Source organism: Aulostomus chinensis, chromosome 7 (assembly GCF_037954235.1).
Source record: "Aulostomus chinensis isolate RoL2024-O1b breed Wild chromosome 7, RoL_Achi_v1.0, whole genome shotgun sequence".
NCBI lineage: Eukaryota > Metazoa > Chordata > Actinopteri > Syngnathiformes > Aulostomidae > Aulostomus > Aulostomus chinensis.
The window spans coordinates 24,506,480-24,523,090 of record NC_141326.1 but is presented as its reverse complement, the minus strand read 5'-3'; the positions used below and the strand labels follow the sequence as shown (position 1 = coordinate 24,523,090).

General features: G+C 42.6%; 3 protein-coding genes and 1 non-coding gene across 14 annotated transcripts in view; 3 read left to right on the top strand and 1 right to left on the bottom strand.

The window, feature by feature from the left end:
- The window catches only part of srpk2 (SRSF protein kinase 2), a 65,165-nt gene extending 63,287 nt beyond the window's left edge, over positions 1–1,878 (bottom strand). For all 6 annotated transcript variants that reach the window (XM_086209483.1, XM_086209487.1, XM_086209488.1 and 3 more), the window contains exons 1-2: positions 1,766–1,878; positions 1,468–1,534 (exon numbers count right to left, since the gene is read on the bottom strand). In XM_086209483.1, coding sequence (XP_086065609.1) covers positions 1,468–1,534; positions 1,766–1,781 — 83 coding nt within the window. In that variant the 5' untranslated portion in view covers positions 1,782–1,878. The remainder of the gene's footprint in view (positions 1–1,467; positions 1,535–1,765) is intronic.
- Positions 1,879–3,604: 1,726 nt separating this feature from the next.
- trnav-uac (transfer RNA valine (anticodon UAC)) lies at positions 3,605–3,677 on the top strand. Its single transcript has one exon. It is a non-coding gene; the product is annotated as a tRNA-Val (tRNA).
- Positions 3,678–4,393: 716 nt separating this feature from the next.
- On the top strand, positions 4,394–11,372 carry pus7 (pseudouridine synthase 7). 6 transcript variants are annotated; one of them, XM_086207872.1, is made up of 18 exons: positions 4,394–4,537; positions 4,695–4,748; positions 5,486–5,788; positions 5,873–5,957; positions 6,482–6,598; positions 6,681–6,822; positions 7,338–7,355; positions 7,653–7,764; positions 7,835–7,912; positions 8,044–8,172; positions 8,472–8,597; positions 8,689–8,750; positions 8,835–8,995; positions 9,107–9,233; positions 9,462–9,563; positions 9,736–9,865; positions 10,208–10,299; positions 10,697–11,370. In XM_086207872.1, the coding sequence occupies exons 3-18, from the start codon at positions 5,496–5,498 to the stop codon at positions 10,831–10,833; spliced, it is 1,911 nt and encodes a 636-aa protein (XP_086063998.1). In that variant the 5' UTR covers positions 4,394–4,537; positions 4,695–4,748; positions 5,486–5,495; the 3' UTR covers positions 10,834–11,370. The 6 variants fall into 6 exon arrangements, with proteins under 6 accessions (XP_086063998.1, XP_086063999.1, XP_086063995.1 ...); XM_086207873.1 differs by having other exon boundaries at positions 5,483–5,788; XM_086207869.1 differs by having other exon boundaries at positions 4,417–4,518.
- Positions 11,373–14,978: 3,606 nt separating this feature from the next.
- On the top strand, positions 14,979–16,585 carry aplnr2 (apelin receptor 2). The gene has a single exon (XM_086207867.1). The coding sequence runs from the start codon at positions 14,979–14,981 to the stop codon at positions 16,383–16,385; it is 1,407 nt and encodes a 468-aa protein (XP_086063993.1). The 3' UTR covers positions 16,386–16,585.
- Positions 16,586–16,611: the final 26 nt, after the last annotated feature.

The following is a 16,611-nucleotide window of genomic DNA, read 5'->3' as shown; positions in this document are numbered from 1 at the left end:
GTGTGTGTGTGTGTGTATGTGTGTGTGTGTGTGTGTGTGTGTGTGTGTTGCGGTCTTGGAATACAAAGCCTGTTTCAGCAGAGTGAAGCTTTTCAGAGAGCACAGGCCAGGCATGACTCTGGATCAAAGCAGATCACAACCCGCAAGACTTCGCACTCTGAAAGTGAGTGTTTGTGTGTGTGTGTGTGTGTGTGTGTGTGTGTGTGTGTGTGTGTGTGTGTGTGTGTGAAGAATGTCAACTGTCAGAAGCAGAAAAAAGATGATGTGTCTTTGTAAGTGACCGGGTGTGTCTGCTCTACTTGCACTCATGCCATTGTGACCCTGCCACAGACATGCAGTAGGAAACAGTGGACAGGTGAATAAAAACCGTGACTGCAATGATGGCAGAAGTTGTAAATCTCTGGGTTGGAATTCTGATGTTTAGTGCAACGTCTAGAATGCATCACAAGCCTCTGGTGGCCATATGCATCCTCCCAACAGGGAGGGAAATTTACCACAGATGCAAAATCTATGTACTATGAAATGCAGAGAGGTTACTGCATTTGATTTTACTGCTATATGCATGTCAGAACACCACAGGGATACACCTGGGAGTGTCGCTTGAAAACAACCCTAAAATTTGAAGTGATTTCACCACTGATCTCTTAATTATGTCTTTATGTTGCAATTCAGAGGCTGACACACAGCAAACCTGTGAACAGACATTGGTGCACACATGTGATTGCTGTATAGGTGTTCCAGCACATTGCAGCACCCAGGAAAGAGCAGGCCCCTGGGGTGGTCACACCTTTGGTATCTCCTAATTTATATTTTTTAGGTTGCCAGTGACGTCGGTCCAATATAATCATGCTATGGAGTAACCCCCCACTCTCTCCACTCCAATTCGCATGCACTTTACAGAGCCACTGCGCTGCACACACACTACATCCCTGCAACCACTTACACCGGGGAAATATGCTCATGTTCTCCAAAGCCACTCACACACACACGGAATCAATTCTGACATTTAAAGAAAAGTTACACAATGAAACAGTGAGTGAGACAACCACAAATCCTCCAAGGGAAGGGTTTTATTCCTCATCCTTCTGTGCTGCCATTTCTAGTGTAAGCCTGTCACATCACATCCTCTTGCAGCCCCCAGTCCCAATCAGAAAGCTATCATTGCTGGATCCTCTGAAAGGCTAAATCAGGTACAACCGTAGACTACTGTAGATGCAAATGCTGCTGGTGAGTCAGGGTAGGACCTGCGGGGACCTCCTGATGCCTCATAGTCCTTTAGTCTAAATAGCAAGTTCCCACACTCCACAGAAGCCCCGTCTGCAGGGTAAGAAACACGCCTTTAAACATATGTGCGCGCAGTCACCGCCGACGCACCATACGGAGAAGGACCACTGTCAACAAACCAAGCCCCGGCACAAACACTACAGTCACCACAGTCTACAATCGCCGCTGCCGCCGCCCGCTTACCTCCGATGCTGACCCGTTTTGTCTTTCCTCCCCTTCGGCCTCCTCTTTCTGGCCTGGATGGCCATCACTGCCGGGGTGAGGTTACGTTTATCCACGGGCATGACCGACGTCCGAATCCGGGGAAGGGTGTAGGAGGGACGGGGAGAGAGAAGAAACACATAACATGAGGCTCTATCGGTGGCCGTCGTTTAGCACGTCCTAGCTGGTTACCTATTAGCCAAACTTCCGCCAATTCCCCCCGTAAATACAACCAGAAGTGGGGTAGCATGGGGCAAGTTAGAGGCTGAGGGATACGCACCTTTCCTAGAGCTCATGTTTCCTCCTCTTCCCCTCAGCAGGAGCGGGCAGCTCGGCAGCAGCAGCCGGAATCTCTTCTCTCTCTCTCTCTCTTTCTCTCTCTCTCTCTCTCTCTCTCTCTCTCTCTCTCTCTCTCTCTCTCTCTCACACACACACACACACACACACACACACACACACACACACACACAAACCTACCTAGCATCGGAAGCCACGCGCTCCCTCTGTCGTTTGAAACGGGAGTCGCGTGCAGCCGTTGACAACTGCAATTTCAATCTCGAAAGTCGAATGAGTTATTGAGTGCTTTTTCTCTTCAGTTATTGATAATATCCGCGCCGCTACAAAACTCTAATGAAACAGAATCAACGTTATCTCGAGAGAATGATTTGACTGTCCTGTTATCCTGAGATAATACAATTTAAAATGTAATGACAAGACCGGCCTTCCTTGCACCCCCCCCCCCACAGAAAAGTTTCTACTTCACTATATTTGTCCCAAACTGGTGATGCATTACAAAGTACAAAAATTTCAAGCAAATTTTTGGATGTGGAAATTTGTAAGACCATACTCTGCTACCACGTTTCCTTTTATTTCCTGTTCCCTCGGTGTTAATTTGTAATTTAAAATGGCATTTTTGAGATGTTATGCAAGCTGCACTTTTTTCTTGCTGTACCTAATATATTTAAAAAATCTTTCTTTATGACCTTAAATCAAAAATAATCGTTTGATGTGTAGGCTACATAATGTGTTATTTTATTGACTCCAGAAAGAGTCATCCACCTCAGATTTCCATGGCACCATGAAGGTAAGTACAGCTGAATGGCGTTTTTCCACACAAGAAGTTCTACTTTCAGGTCATTTCCACACCTCGTGCTCGAAGGCTAAATGAAAAAAAAAACAATGCTCATGACCAAATGAAAAGCATCACCACGATGAAATGAGGCGGTTTGTATCGTGCACAGGACCTCAAACAAATTTAGACAGTTTGAACACAAGCTATTTTGGTGAAGCATGTACTTTCCAAGTTTCATAGCTGTACAGAAATAAAATCAATATGTTATATAGTTTTTTTGCATTCAATGTTATTCCCCACCTCAGCTATGTTAGTGTACACAGTATTCATGTTCTGTGTCAGAAATCTTGGTTCCAAGCCCAGGATGCTGCTTCTATACTATTTATAACTGTGCTTTTGCATTGCAGCACACATGCTGCTTGGCAAGATTTGTTGGTTTCATGCTTTGCATTGAAGCATCTTAGCAACTGATTTGAACATAATTCATCTTAAATCAACTTTCATGCCGCACCAACCCACACTTAGTCTTGCAATTTATCTATCTATCTATTCTTGTGTAAGATTTGAGAATCCTCAGTGGCAGTCTGATTTTTGACTTTGATTGTTTTTTGTTGTGTCAGTCTTTTATTAAACAGCACGACAAATAACTACAATGAGAAATCACTGCTGATTGGAGCATAAAAATAATCTAGGACTACCTGTGACAAGATTGGTCTTGCTTGAATATGTTTGTATTTAAGAGTCAAAATGTTTTTTTGTTCAAACCACAAACTGCTTGAAATCAGAGAGAAATGTTTCCCCGTCTTCTTAGTTCCAGTGTTAATGTGTCATGATTACAGTCAAAATCACCTATCAGGACTGACTTCAGAAGCCAATACTGCACCTAAATTAAAATGTGTGCACACTTAAAAAGGTAATTACTAAAAAAAAATTCAAGGTTTAAAAATATTTGGATTTAAATGTACTTCTATTCCTTATGTAAGAGAAACCTACCAACAGCTAGGAGCGTTAGTGTAACATTTTGGGTATATAGTGCCACAGACACCAGGTTCTATAGTGTAGTGGTTATCACGTCTGCTTTACATGCAGAAGGTCCTGGGTTCAAGCCCCAGTGGAACCATCTTTCTTGGGTGCATCTAAATATTAGAAAAGCGAGAATCCGTGATATCAGATTTTCCCAGGATTGAAATTAAAAATATGTGGTAGACAGACATGCTATGAGTCCCCTCGAGCAAGAGGTGGGTTGCTGTTCACGTGTCTTTACAAATGCAACACACAAACAGCCTGCAGTGTGTGTTGGCCATCCTTGTTTTTGTGAGGGGGGGGGGGGGGACTGAGGTTTTGCCATATCATGATTGCCACCAGTCACCATCTCCACATAAAATACCTAATTTTCAGTGGGGAATATGCTTTACACATTTGGTGGGATTAGCATATTCTGAAAAAAATAAAGCTGATGACCATTTTTGTTTTAATTCTTTTTACAATTTCTCACTTCATTGTGATGAAATCTTGCCGGGACACTAAGCAACTTTATGCAAATTGTGGATACGCAACAGTCATTTAAAAAATCTCTAATTTTGAAAATGAATGCATATAGGTTAATCTTAATATACAATATAATTAATTTTATATAATAGCAGTAGGCTGTGCATTTATAGAGATAGATCTGAAAAATACACAACATAAGTGCTCTGTTTCCCAATTTCTCGAACGATTCTTGATGAGCAACTGATAAAACTCACTAACTGTATTTTGAGCCTCGGTACTCTCCGTAGTACCTCCGTGTTACGAGCACGGCTTCTCTGTGTGGACGCGCTCTTCTTTGGTCGTTTGCATGTGGGCGGGGCTTAACAGATCATGATGGGGAAATAAGCAACCACACACACATACACGTGTGAGGAATGCTGTCTTCTCATGTTGACCCTGGCCTGCACACTTCTGAATCTTACCAAACAAAGGTGACGTCATTTTAAGAAGGTAAATCATATATTTTAGGCAGAACCCGTGTTTCCTGTGTTAGCTGTGCATCCACCTACCTACCAACCTAGCATGAGATGTTGAGTAGATGGAAGCGCGAATGCGTTAGCTGCTCTGCTAACTTGTGAGTGAATGCATCTGTTTTTGTGTCTTTCAGTTGCCGGGTTAAACTCCACACCATCAGGAGAGGGTATCTGCATGTGTCTGGCTGGTGGGTGGCGAGAAGCGTTACCAAACCCGCAGCTGTGTCCTTTTACCTCAGTTTCACAAACGGCCATTTTATTGTCATTATTACGCTACCCGTAATCCCCTTTGGGACTTCGTGAAGTGCGGTATTTGGTATTTTATGTATCTTCCGGACACTAGCGTGGATGTTTTGCATTGTCACTGTATTAAAAGGTTAAGATTGATAGAGCTAAAGCAGAGTTGGACACTGTGCCACAACATTTCGTTCAAAATGGTTTGTTGTAGGGACACATTGTAGTTTGATTTAAAAACTGCAGCTCCTCTGATTTGGACATTGCACTTTATTTTTATCATTGCAATTTCACTTATATTTAGATATATAGGAGCAAACCTCAGTTTTATTATATTAAAGTCTATGTTTTGTGTACTTTAATTGTTATGGGAATGAGTGTGTTTAAAAACAAACATGTAATTTATGTCAAAGACATATTTAAAGTTCTCTTTGATATCGATCCAAGAGTCCCTGATGATCTGATCAACACCGAATAACAAGCCAGTGCATTAGAAATTAACAAAAAGGTCCCTACTTGTACGTTGGTGCTGAGGCTTTGCAAATATAGAATAAGGATCATTGAAGAAAATAAACAGCTGATGTCACAGTGGTGAAGAGGAAATGGACCTTCATGTGGTTGATTGTCAGATTTTCACTTTTGCTGTTGTATTCCATGACTTGAATGTCAAGACTGTTTCTGTGTCTAGCAGCTGGGGTATTATGGCCGAATCAGAGCCCTCATTTGTGGCTGTCAGTACTGGGGAAAAGAGAGGATGTCCAGAGGATGGGGAAGAAGACACACTCTCAAAGAGACCCAGGGTTGAGAGCGATAACGAGAATGGAGGTCCCCCCCACCGAGCTGACGACAAGGAGCCAGAGGGTGAGGCTAGCAATGGCGAGGACGATGGTGAGACGTTCGCTGATATGATGAAGCATGGCCTCACAGAGGAGGACGTGGGCATCCTGAAGTATGTCAGTGATCACGAGGGCTTCTCAGGGATCCTGAAGGAAAGGTTTGTCCTCTACCAAATAGTTCAACTACATTCTCAGAGTGATTGAAGTTTGGATGATTTATTCTGATTTATGCTGACATTTAGGTATTCAGATTTCGTGGTGCATGAAATCAGCAAACAGGGGAAGGTGGTGCATTTAGATGACCTCACGATTCCTGCAGACATTCTGGTAGGTTGGATTCAATTTCAGTCATGAATGTCACTGGAAGAGTCAGCATTTGAATGAGTGCTGACCAGTCTTAATGTTTTCCTGTGCAATTATATAACCACAAAAACAAAGCGCTGCCGAAACGTTGCACAAAAAAAAGGTATTTCCCCAAGTGTTTTTTTGTTGTTGTATTTTTTATGCTATTTTTTATTTTGAGAAATATGCTTTTCAGTAATTATCAGTAATTTGTGTGTATTTATCTTGATAGCCAAGCTAGTACACTCCTGATACCATGTGTTTATTGTATCTTAACATGTACAAAGTAATCACAATATGACCTTTTCACTGAAACAGACAGCACTAGTTTAAAATGGTATGCAATCTTGAGAATTGTTTGTCAAATTTGCCAAGATGTACTTTTCATGTGGTGCATGCAGTTAGAAACTGTTACAAATATGCATCCATCGAAGTACACAACAGAAGGGCTGCAAGAGGCTTGTTTGCATTCATTCGTGTAGCACTGTGTTTTGGATGCTCTGTGTTAGGAAGTTCCAGAAGCTCCAGAGCAGCCATCAGAATCTGACGTGCTGACTGAGGAGCACAAAAAGCAACTCGGTGAACTGCAGCTCTTCAAGAATAAAGAGAGCAATGTCTCCATAGAAGTGAGTCCACTGTACCTGGATTGAGGTGCTTAGAATCATTGCTTTGGAGTTTTATGTCTCAACTCCTTTTTTCATATTGTAGGTGGATGACTCAAAAGAAAAGCGCACGCTGGTTCACAAAGCCATCAAAACTCAGTTTCCCGGTCTGGAGACAAAGACGGAGGAGAGGGAAGGTCGCAAGTTTATTGTGGCCTATCATGCAGCTGGGAAGAAAGCCCTAGCAGGTATGTGGACAGGAGACAGCAGCACTAGCTTGCTATTTCTGGACCAAATTTAGAACGAGTATTTCATCACCAAGCCATACTAAAATTAATGATGAGAAAAAGGATTTGCTGCATGTCATTTTAAGTTCCAGCGTACGTGCTACAGTGCATGTATGTGGTTCACAGCTGGATTTCAAAATACACACAAGATGTTTGCGCGCATGTGCATGACCAACACACCTGCATGTTGAGATATTTACTCTTTGATTTGATTAAATTGTTCCTTTTTTTCAGTGCAGTAATATGATTTAGATTGATGTAGTTTTCTTCAGACTGAGCTGCTTCAAATACGACACAAAAAGGCAGTGATATGTAAAAGACCCTGCACTCATGTTATCCTCCCCCTTTTAAATACCATACCCTAATCTTAGGACCATGCATGCAGCGCTCACCCTGAAGATTCGCCCCACTCCATATAAGTTTCTTTTACCTAGTAACTCTATTCTATCCTCCTTTTGCTCTTCTCTGGTGGATAGAGGTCAAAACACCTGCAGGTAAGAACCTGTTCTCCACATGCACAGAGGGAGTTAGGATGTCACTAACTAGATGCAGGGCTTTCTCATTGTAATAAGAATTCAATTATTTCCATTTTACAATGTAAGAATAAAGTGGTTGAATATGAAAGTGAGAAAAAATGGGTCTTGGTTAAAGTAGATCAGAAAGATGCTCAAAATCTCTAAATGTTGGAGTACATTAAAAAAAAATGTGTAAAATGTCAACATAAAAATCATCACTTCTTTTTTTTTTTTTACTGTATACTTCAGTACATATTTTTTCTGTCTCCATGACAGCTCCGAGGAAACACTTCTGGCCCAAAAACCGAGGTAGTTTCTGCCACTTTGTCCTTTACAAGGAAAACAAGGACACAATGGATGCCATCAATGTGCTGTCAAAGTTCCTCAGGTCTGAATGCAAGATTTCTTGATTGGCTGATCATTTGAATAACTTTACTCAAAGATGCATGTCCTTCTAGGCTTAGACCCAATATGTTCTCCTATATGGGCACCAAGGACAAAAGAGCCATCACTGTGCAGGAGATTGCGGTGCTCAAGTGAGTATTAAATGCTGTAACAGATCACGACATAGATGCGTTTGCATACGTAACAGGCGTAAGTCTACAAGTGGTGTTTTGCCAGTGTTGGAGGTATCTTTCTGTTCTAATCAGTGCATCGTGTCTCTCAGGATCACAGCAGAGAGGTTGGCTCACCTCAACAAGTGCCTCATGAACCTCAAGGTTGGAAATTTCTCATACAAAAACCACCCTCTAAAGCTGGGGGAGCTGCAGGGCAACCATTTCACTGTCGTCATCAGGTCAGCAGATGAAAACTCGTATCATATTATACTGATTTGTTTCCAGTCAGTGCTGGTTATGTATCTTGGTCTAGTAACCAGATAGTTGGTTTGTCCAACGTGTCTTATGTTTTTGCAGACAGCTATTGCCTAAAATGGAGGCACATTGGGCAGTAGAAATATATATATATATATATACACACACACACACTGCCCAATGTGCCTCCATTTTGGATAAATGGATACAGTATTTGATGCAGACGGTAAATGTTCTTGTTCCATGTGACCAGTTGTTGTATTTATTCTCGTTTGCATGTCAGGAACATCTCAGGAACAGATGCAGAAGTTCATCAGGCCATGACGTCCCTCAAGCAGACAGGCTTTATCAACTACTATGGCATGCAGCGCTTCGGCACCACCGCTGTGCCTACACAACACGTTGGCAGGTAAAGTTATTATATGGAGATGGTGATGCAAAATTATAGCAGAATAGGAAACAGTTACTACAGTAAACTGGAACTCCTTTCTCTTGGACAGGGCGATTCTGAGGAATGACTGGAATGAAGTGGTGGATTTGATTCTGAAGCCTCGTCCTGGAGGTAGTAAACTGTTTTTCTTCCATCTGGAAAGTGGTTTTTTTTTTGTATCGCTAATATTTCTCTATTTTTAATTACCATCTCCAGCAGAGAAAGAATACTTGGTCCGGTGCAGAGAGGAGTGGGCAAAGACTCAGGACCCAGAGGCAGCGCTGAAAAAGCTGCCCAACAAGCGCTGCGTGGAGGGACAGCTGCTGCGTGGCCTGTCCATGCACGGCAAGAAGAATATCGTCACTGCATTTGGACTGGTAAGCTGTTATTGTACACATGCATGCTAGAAAAGGTTATAAACTCATTCACTGGCATCTTTATCACATCCAAAGTTCCTCCTCCTGACTATTCATTTTTTCTCTTGTCAGATCCCTCGTAACAACCGCCTGATGTACATCCACAGCTACCAGAGTGTGGTGTGGAACACCATGGTGAGCCGGAGAATCGAGGCCTTTGGGCTGAAAGCTGTGGAGGGTGACCTGGTGCTCCGAGGAAGTTAGTCCATCTCTTAATGGCTACATTTTGTTATCCAAATCAGCCTTTCCAGTTGAAAAAGATTAAAGAAACAGTTTGTTGCTGGCACTCCATATTTCACACTGTCTTGAAGCTTTTCAAGCAGTTATTGGAATTATTTAATCAGTCTAAGTCAAATATTCGGTAATGCCTTGGGTATCAATTTTAAAAGTAAGCCTTTCCTTATTGTTCTTCCATGTGTCCATGAAGCCACAGCACACGTTCTGTCTACAGAGGAGGCTGAGAGCCACTCCATCCATGACATTGTCATGCCACTTCCCGGGTTCGACGTTATCTACCCTTCTCACCACGGTGAGTTTATTCACTGACTTGGTGCAGGAAAACATAGCTGTGAAATGAAAAACATGGTCTTATTTCTGTTCAAATTAATCCATTCCAAATGATGCATATAAAGATGACAAAATGAGAGAAGAAAATGAGTAAATGCTGAGGATTAATTGTGTTGTGATATTTTGCCCACCAGTGGGTAAAGGCTACAGGGAGATGCTCAGTGCAGACAGGCTGAACATCGACAACATGAGACACAAAGTGAAGGATTATTCTCTGGCTGGAGCCTACAGACGCATCATCATCAGACCCAGTGATGTCAGCTGGTGAGCACGCTGTTACTGCACAGCTCTTTCCTTCAAGTAGGCACGTGAAGTACAAGTATTATACCTCTTACTATGGTGTTGAACTGACCATGCTGGACCAAAACACAAAATTGTGTATGATTTTTTTTTTAGTATTATTAGTGATTAAAAAAAAATCCTAATAGAAGTTTTAAAAAGAGGGATTATTGTTGGTGAAAATAATTATAATTGAGTTTTTATTGCTGCAGTATGTATAAGAGGTGACCCTTTTGACAAGGAGCATGGAGGAGAAAAGGAAAAGTGCACTTCAGGTTGCTGGTCTATAAACACACGTGCTGTTCTGTTTCTGTCTCTTCCTTGTAGGGATGTGATTCGGTATGATGACCCCAGGATCTCCCTGGTCCATACTGATTTTGAGAAACTGGAGAACAAACCTGCCCCCGTGTTCAACAAAGGTTAATACGCAGCTGACTCGTACCGTTTACACCCATCACACTAAAACTTGTTTGATTTGACCACTGGGTGGCAGTCAAGCATACTGCAAATATGTAGAAACACTGACATTCACTAGGACTGGAAGACATATTACTATACAGTATTCATCCTGGAAATTCAGGTAATTTTATTAAATATCCACTGTATGCTACTCTTTGAACTGTCCATATAAGGAAAAAGCAGACTATTTTTCTTCTCTCTCAACGTCCTCTCCTTACGCTGTAATAACAGTTTCACTCTCTTCTAACGTTTTGATTTTCTTTTTGCTATTTTTTTTTTCCAATATAAAGAAAAATAACATCAAAGTGTTTTGATTTGCTGTTTTCAGCTTAATACGGTATTTCTCTCCTCCAACAGAGGGGAAGTATCGGGCTCTACGGATGGATTTCTCCCTGCCTCCCTCGACTTACGCTACAATGGCAATCCGAGAGGTGCTGAAGTTAGACACCAGCATCAAGAAACAGACGCAGCTGAACACAACCTGGTTCAACTGATACCAAAGCACATTCTGACACACGCTGGACTAAAGCAGCTGTCTAATAGCGTCTTACTGTTGCGAGTGTACGTGTGAGAGTGCGACTACGTTCCACATGAACCTGAAGTTAATTTCTTTGGACTACAAAGAGCAACTTTATCATGATTAAGCTTTTTTTTTTTTAAAGATAGAATGTTTTATCTTGCTCTAAAATATCTCCGTGCTGCTCAGAGGAAGTACATTTTGACAACAGTTTAAGTCAGTCTTGTGCTTTCCCTTGGTCATGCTGCAAATGGTGATCAGCATGCCCTGTTTGTACAGAAATGAGTTTTTGCTTTTTTAACTCTCAACTGATGATGTGAATTGAAACGACTCTGTGAAGAGAAATTAAAAATATTGGAAAATCGAGTTGACACTCTGTAGCCTGTCTTTATTGAATTATGGCTACATACGAAACCAAGAGAATTGTCTTTGCATAATCAGGGTTATAGATTATCACACAAATTCTGTTTTGTTTTTTATTTTTTTGTACATGCTCAAAATTACCAGATCATAATGAACCTCATGAACTTCAAAATCCTCAAAACAGTTACAGGGAGTATGAGTATATTTTCTATGTAGGTCTAAGCTGATTCCTCTCTTGAGTTCCTTTGCAAGATTAAATAAATATTCACTTTGATTTCAAGTCACCAACAAGCTGTTCCAGTATTATTTGAGAAACGGACTTAAAAGTATGAGCGAGATATGTTGTTTACTCATTCAGTAGGTGCATTTTGTAAACCACTGGCAAAAGTCCTCTTCAGGTGCATCTCTTCTTCCCCCGTGATGCCCGGCAGTTTTCCTCTCAGTGAAACAGTCGTATTTACTGTCCCTTCCATTCACTCTTAGTGTGTAAACGTGTGTGTGTGTGTGTGTTTATGCGCCAGCCTGTCCCTGTGAGAGAAAAGACTGGAATGTTTATGGAGACATCTGTTCCCATAACAACAGGTTGATGGCAGTATGACCTCTGCCCCCCGTGGAAACACACACTTCCTGTTTACTGTCGGAGCATCTTCTCTGTTTACACTCTAGCCCCACGCTGACCTGCAGTATCTGACCATCCGTCCGTCATGTGTCACCATACAACAAGTTGAGTCTCTGTGTTTGTTCTTGAAATCCATCCATTTTCTATACTGTTTATCCGTTAAGGTTCAGGCGGGGGTGGAGCCTGTCCCAGCTGACATCAGCAAGAGGCAGGGTTCACCCAAGATGGGTTGCCAGTCCCCTGATTGCCCATCAGGAGCAATTAGGGGCTCAGTATCTTGCTCAAGGACACTTTGACATGATCACCAGGAGAAATGAGGATCAAACCAGCGACCCTTTGGTTCCTCGACGGCCACTCTACCTCCTGAGCCATGCCAACCATGTTCTTCAAATCTACAGAATAAATGTCTCAAACTTTTCTTTTGGCTATATTTGATATTCATCTGTAGCCTTTAAAATGCAATCAGCAGTGTACTGGTTTAAAACCGTGGTGAGTGTGATATAAATTAACACAGCACATTTCATTCTTTTGTAGCATTGATTACTGCATTACTGGGTTGGAATTCTATGCATATGATCCTGCAGAAAAGCTCTGTAAAAATAAATTAAGCTGCAGCTAGACATGGTGTTGTCATGACTGCCAACACTTTATCAGAAAATGTTCCGCTCAGGTGTTCGCTGTTTGCCGTGTTAGCAGATCCCACTCTCTTCAGTGAGGTAGTAGGCTCGACTCTACTTTAACAAACATGAAAGCAAAATCTGTGGCACAGTGGTGCAGTGGGCGCTTTCGCTTCACATCAAGAAGGTTTGGGGTTCGAGTCCCGGCTCAGGTCTTTCTGTGTGGAGTCTCCATGTTCTCCCTGTGCCTGCGTGGGTTCTCTCAGGTACTCCGCCTTCCTCCCACAGTCCAAAGACATCAAGAGGGGACGAGGCTGATTGATACTCTAAATTGACTGTAGGTGTGAATGGTTGTCTGTCTATATGTGTTGGCCCTGACATGTACTGGTGACCTGTCCAGGGTGAACCCCACCTATGGCCCGAAAGCTGCTGGAATAGGCTCCAGCCCCCCACGACCTTTAACGGGATAAGCGGAAGAAAATGGATGGAAAGCAAAATCTTTTGCTCTGACCTCTTATCTGCAGAACCAGAATTTAGATTGAAGCTGCATGTGATGACACACAACATTTAACTCATTAAAAGAAACATAAAACACAACAATTTGACCTTTCCAGCATTACGTTGAAACTGAATGTAATATTACCACAGTTTGCATGAGATCTCTGCCATTTTTAATTGTAGTATTAGAATATAAATACACTTATTGGACTCCACTTTCTATCATTTTATGAAATGGTCCTAAATTTCAACTGCTTAAGCAATCATGTACTAGTACTTTATTAGACATAAGCAACAATCTTTGTTGCTAAATTGTAAAACAAAATCTATTTGGCCAATGTTCACCTGGTCTGTCTTCTAACTGTTCCATTAAAATATTTGCCAATCAATAGATGTACTCAGGCTTTTTCATTTTGAAAGCCGTCGATCTAATGCCTGAAACTTCTGTAATCATTAAACCTAAAGAAATATAACTCAGTAGATAAATTTGAAAATTTGATACTTAACCAAAGTTCTGTACTATTTTCCCATTAAAACATATTTCATTTAATGCGGACATGTAATCAATCTAAGTTTTATTTACATTTACATTTAAAAACAAGTTCACCTCTTACCTTGAACAACTTTTGATCTCATTACCTTTGTTAACAAATGTCAATAAATTGATGAATGAGAATCTACACAGCCTTAAAGCTTGCCAGCACAGAACAGCAATGACAAAAACAGTATTTAAACACCATAAAAGTGCTAAAGGGTGATAACACAGCTGTTTGTTAGAGCATTTTCCATTTGAAATCTGTTGTTCTCATTTTTGCCATGCAAATATTGTAACTGTATTCAGGATGACGGCCTCACATGCTGTCATTCTCTTACTCTGCTATTGCACAATGACTGTGAGTGTGAGTTGTTTACCATCTCTGCAGGTTGTTACATTTGACCACGGTATAGTGTGTGTGTGTGTGTGTGTGTGTGTGTGCGTGTGTGTGTGTGTGTGTGTGTGTGTGTGTGTGTGTGTGTGTGTGTGTGAGCAACTGAGACACAAGTAACAAAGAGTGTTTGGACAAATTGGAGTATGTGCATTTGTATTGAGAGGAGTTGGGCAGCCCTAACCATCAAACTCTTGTATGCCGTGTGTGTGTGTGTGTGGGAGGGGGATTGGGGGTGGTATTGTGTGTCCCAGGAGGAGTGTGTGTTTGTGCTGAAGGGAGGTCTGTTTGCAGGTCTCGTAACTCTACTGGTGTGGTCTGCTGTGAGAACAAGAGAAAGGAGAGGTGTGTGTGTGTGTGTGTGTGTGTAGGGGACATAGCTGTACATATACAAACAGAAGAAGAAGCAAACACCCTCCTCAGTTGAGAGAGTAGAAAAGGAGGCATCTTCCAAGGCAACGCAGAGAGAAAGAAGATGGGATGAGATGCAGAAGCTCCACAGACGCATCAAAGAGAGGATCTGGCTGAAGCTGATGGAGTAGCATGAGGTAAGTGTTGTGAGAATCATTGGGGCTGCAACCTAAAGTACAAATGTGTATACATTATGTGAGTTTTAAAATAAAATAAGAAATGAGCAAAATTCTACATTTGATTAATAATAATAATAATGGTAAGAAACAGACTCTGACACACGTGACGGAGACACTGCGGTGTGAATTCATCTTATTGTAGTGTTGTGGTGTTGACCTAAATAATTGGTGCCTGGTGTATATCCAAGGGTGTTTCCTTCAGTGGATTATAATTAAATTTGCAACATTTGTGGTAGTCAAAGACACTCTCCAAGCCTCACACAAACTAATATTGTGCTTTTGATTCTTTGACTGTACCACAGAGCCGTTCTTGTCCTCCATGTTTAAATAAGAGCTGCTGAGATTTTTTGTTCACTGTATTATTTGTGCATGATGAGCGACAGACGCTATTTTGGTGTAGCTGTACCTGTTGGAAATGTTTAACAATGTCTATCATCACATTTCTAGACCAACAGACAAAGGAGCCAGGTGAAGAGAAGGGGGAACTTATTGTTACATCTGACGAAAAAATGTCAGACACCGACTTCTTCACCTCCCCCTCTCCTTCCCCCCTCTTCCACTGTGACTACAGCGACTGGTCTCCCTCCTTCTCCATCATCCCATCAGTCTACCTGATGGCTTTTGTGGTTGGTTGCCTTGGTAACAGTCTGGTGCTCTGGGCCTACCTGGACCGAGCTGAGGGGAGGAGAGCAAGGACCAGGGAGAGAGGCCATAGCAGAATTGGGAAGTTCTGTTGCAGAGCCAATCAGCACAGCAGTGCTCGAGGAGTTCATCATGGCTCATGTGGATATTCATCAGGCTGCAGGACCTCCCCTCGTTCCTCCACCTCCTCCTGTCCTCCCTCTATTCCACATCCATCTCGCTCTCTGACAGACTCACTTATAGCTAGCTTAGCATTAGCTGACCTCTGTTTCCTTGTAACCCTCCCGCTCTGGGCGGTCTACACAGCCATGGGCTACCACTGGCCATTTGGGCAACCCCTCTGCCAGATCAGCAGCTTCCTCACTGCTCTGAACATGTATGCAAGCGTGTTCAGCCTGAGCATGCTCAGTGTGGAGCGGTACTGGGTTCTGACTGGACACCGGCATTCCAGCCACCCTGCCCCACAGAGGTACCCCAGCAGGACTCTGTGGATACTCGGAGGGGTGTGGGTACTTGCAGGGGTTCTGGCCCTGCCTGGTTTGTTGCTGCGCTCCGTCAGGGAGGTGGAGCTGGACCCTGAAACTGAGGATGATTGGCTGCCAGAGCCAGATCAAGCTGTTGAGTCTGGATCTGTCTCCTCCTGTCAGATGGATTACTCCATGCTGATTGGAGCAGGCCTAGATGAGACAGAAAGAGAGCGAGCTGAGATGTGGTGGGCGGCTGCGTTGAGCCTCAAGTCAACTCTAATTGGCTTCTTGCTTCCTCTTGTCATTTTATTGGTGTGCTACTGCTCACTAGCCCAGCTCCTCAGCAGACATTTTGGCCGTGGCCCTCGTCCTGACCGTAGGCGCCAGCGTAGACTACTCAGGGTTATTGTGACTCTAGTGATGGCGTTCTTCCTGTGCTGGCTGCCCCTACATGTTAATAAGACTGTGTCTCTGCTGCTAGAGTTTGGATTTGTCCCATATTCCTGCACTTTGGATCAGATTTTACTGGCTGCTCACCCGTATGTCACCTGCTTAGCTTACATCAACTCCTGCCTCAACCCTGTCCTCTACGCTGCCTGTGACCCGGCATTTCGGAAGAAATGCAGAGGAACTCTGTTGTGCAGGAAGAGCAGGAGGGAAGAGGAGAGGAAGGAAGAGAGAAGAGAGGAAAAGAAAGCAGAGGGAACCTCAACCTCTCCCTCAAGAACACCGGAGGAAACGGCAGACAGGACAGAGGAGGAGATGATGAGGGAAACAGTGGGTGAGATGATCACGGAGGAAATGTGATCCACGAACATTGCAACGAACTCGACATTGAGACACGTTTCCCCTCAAACTCAATAAATTACTTCACCAAATGACTTTCACTCCTGTGAAAGACTGAGTTTTGTCACAGGAACTGTTTTTATATTGTCTATTTTTTTAAACTGTCCATGTTGTTTTTAATATTTTGCTTGGACATGTTCATTGGTTTGTGCAGCACTGCTCCCATGTTTTTTTCTATTAAATGAGA

Excerpts from the sequence above, each read along its gene's own strand:
- aplnr2 (XM_086207867.1), top strand. The coding sequence starts at position 14,979 with ATGTCAGACACCGACTTCTTCACCTCCCCCTCTCCTTCCCCCCTCTTC.
- pus7 (XM_086207868.1), top strand. The coding sequence starts at position 4,475 with ATGTTGACCCTGGCCTGCACACTTCTGAATCTTACCAAACAAAG. Across the intron at positions 5,958-6,481 it reads CGATTCCTGCAGACATTCTG|GAAGTTCCAGAAGCTCCAGA; the intron begins GTAGGTTGGATT and ends GCTCTGTGTTAG. Across the intron at positions 8,996-9,106 it reads TCGTCACTGCATTTGGACTG|ATCCCTCGTAACAACCGCCT; the intron begins GTAAGCTGTTAT and ends TTCTCTTGTCAG.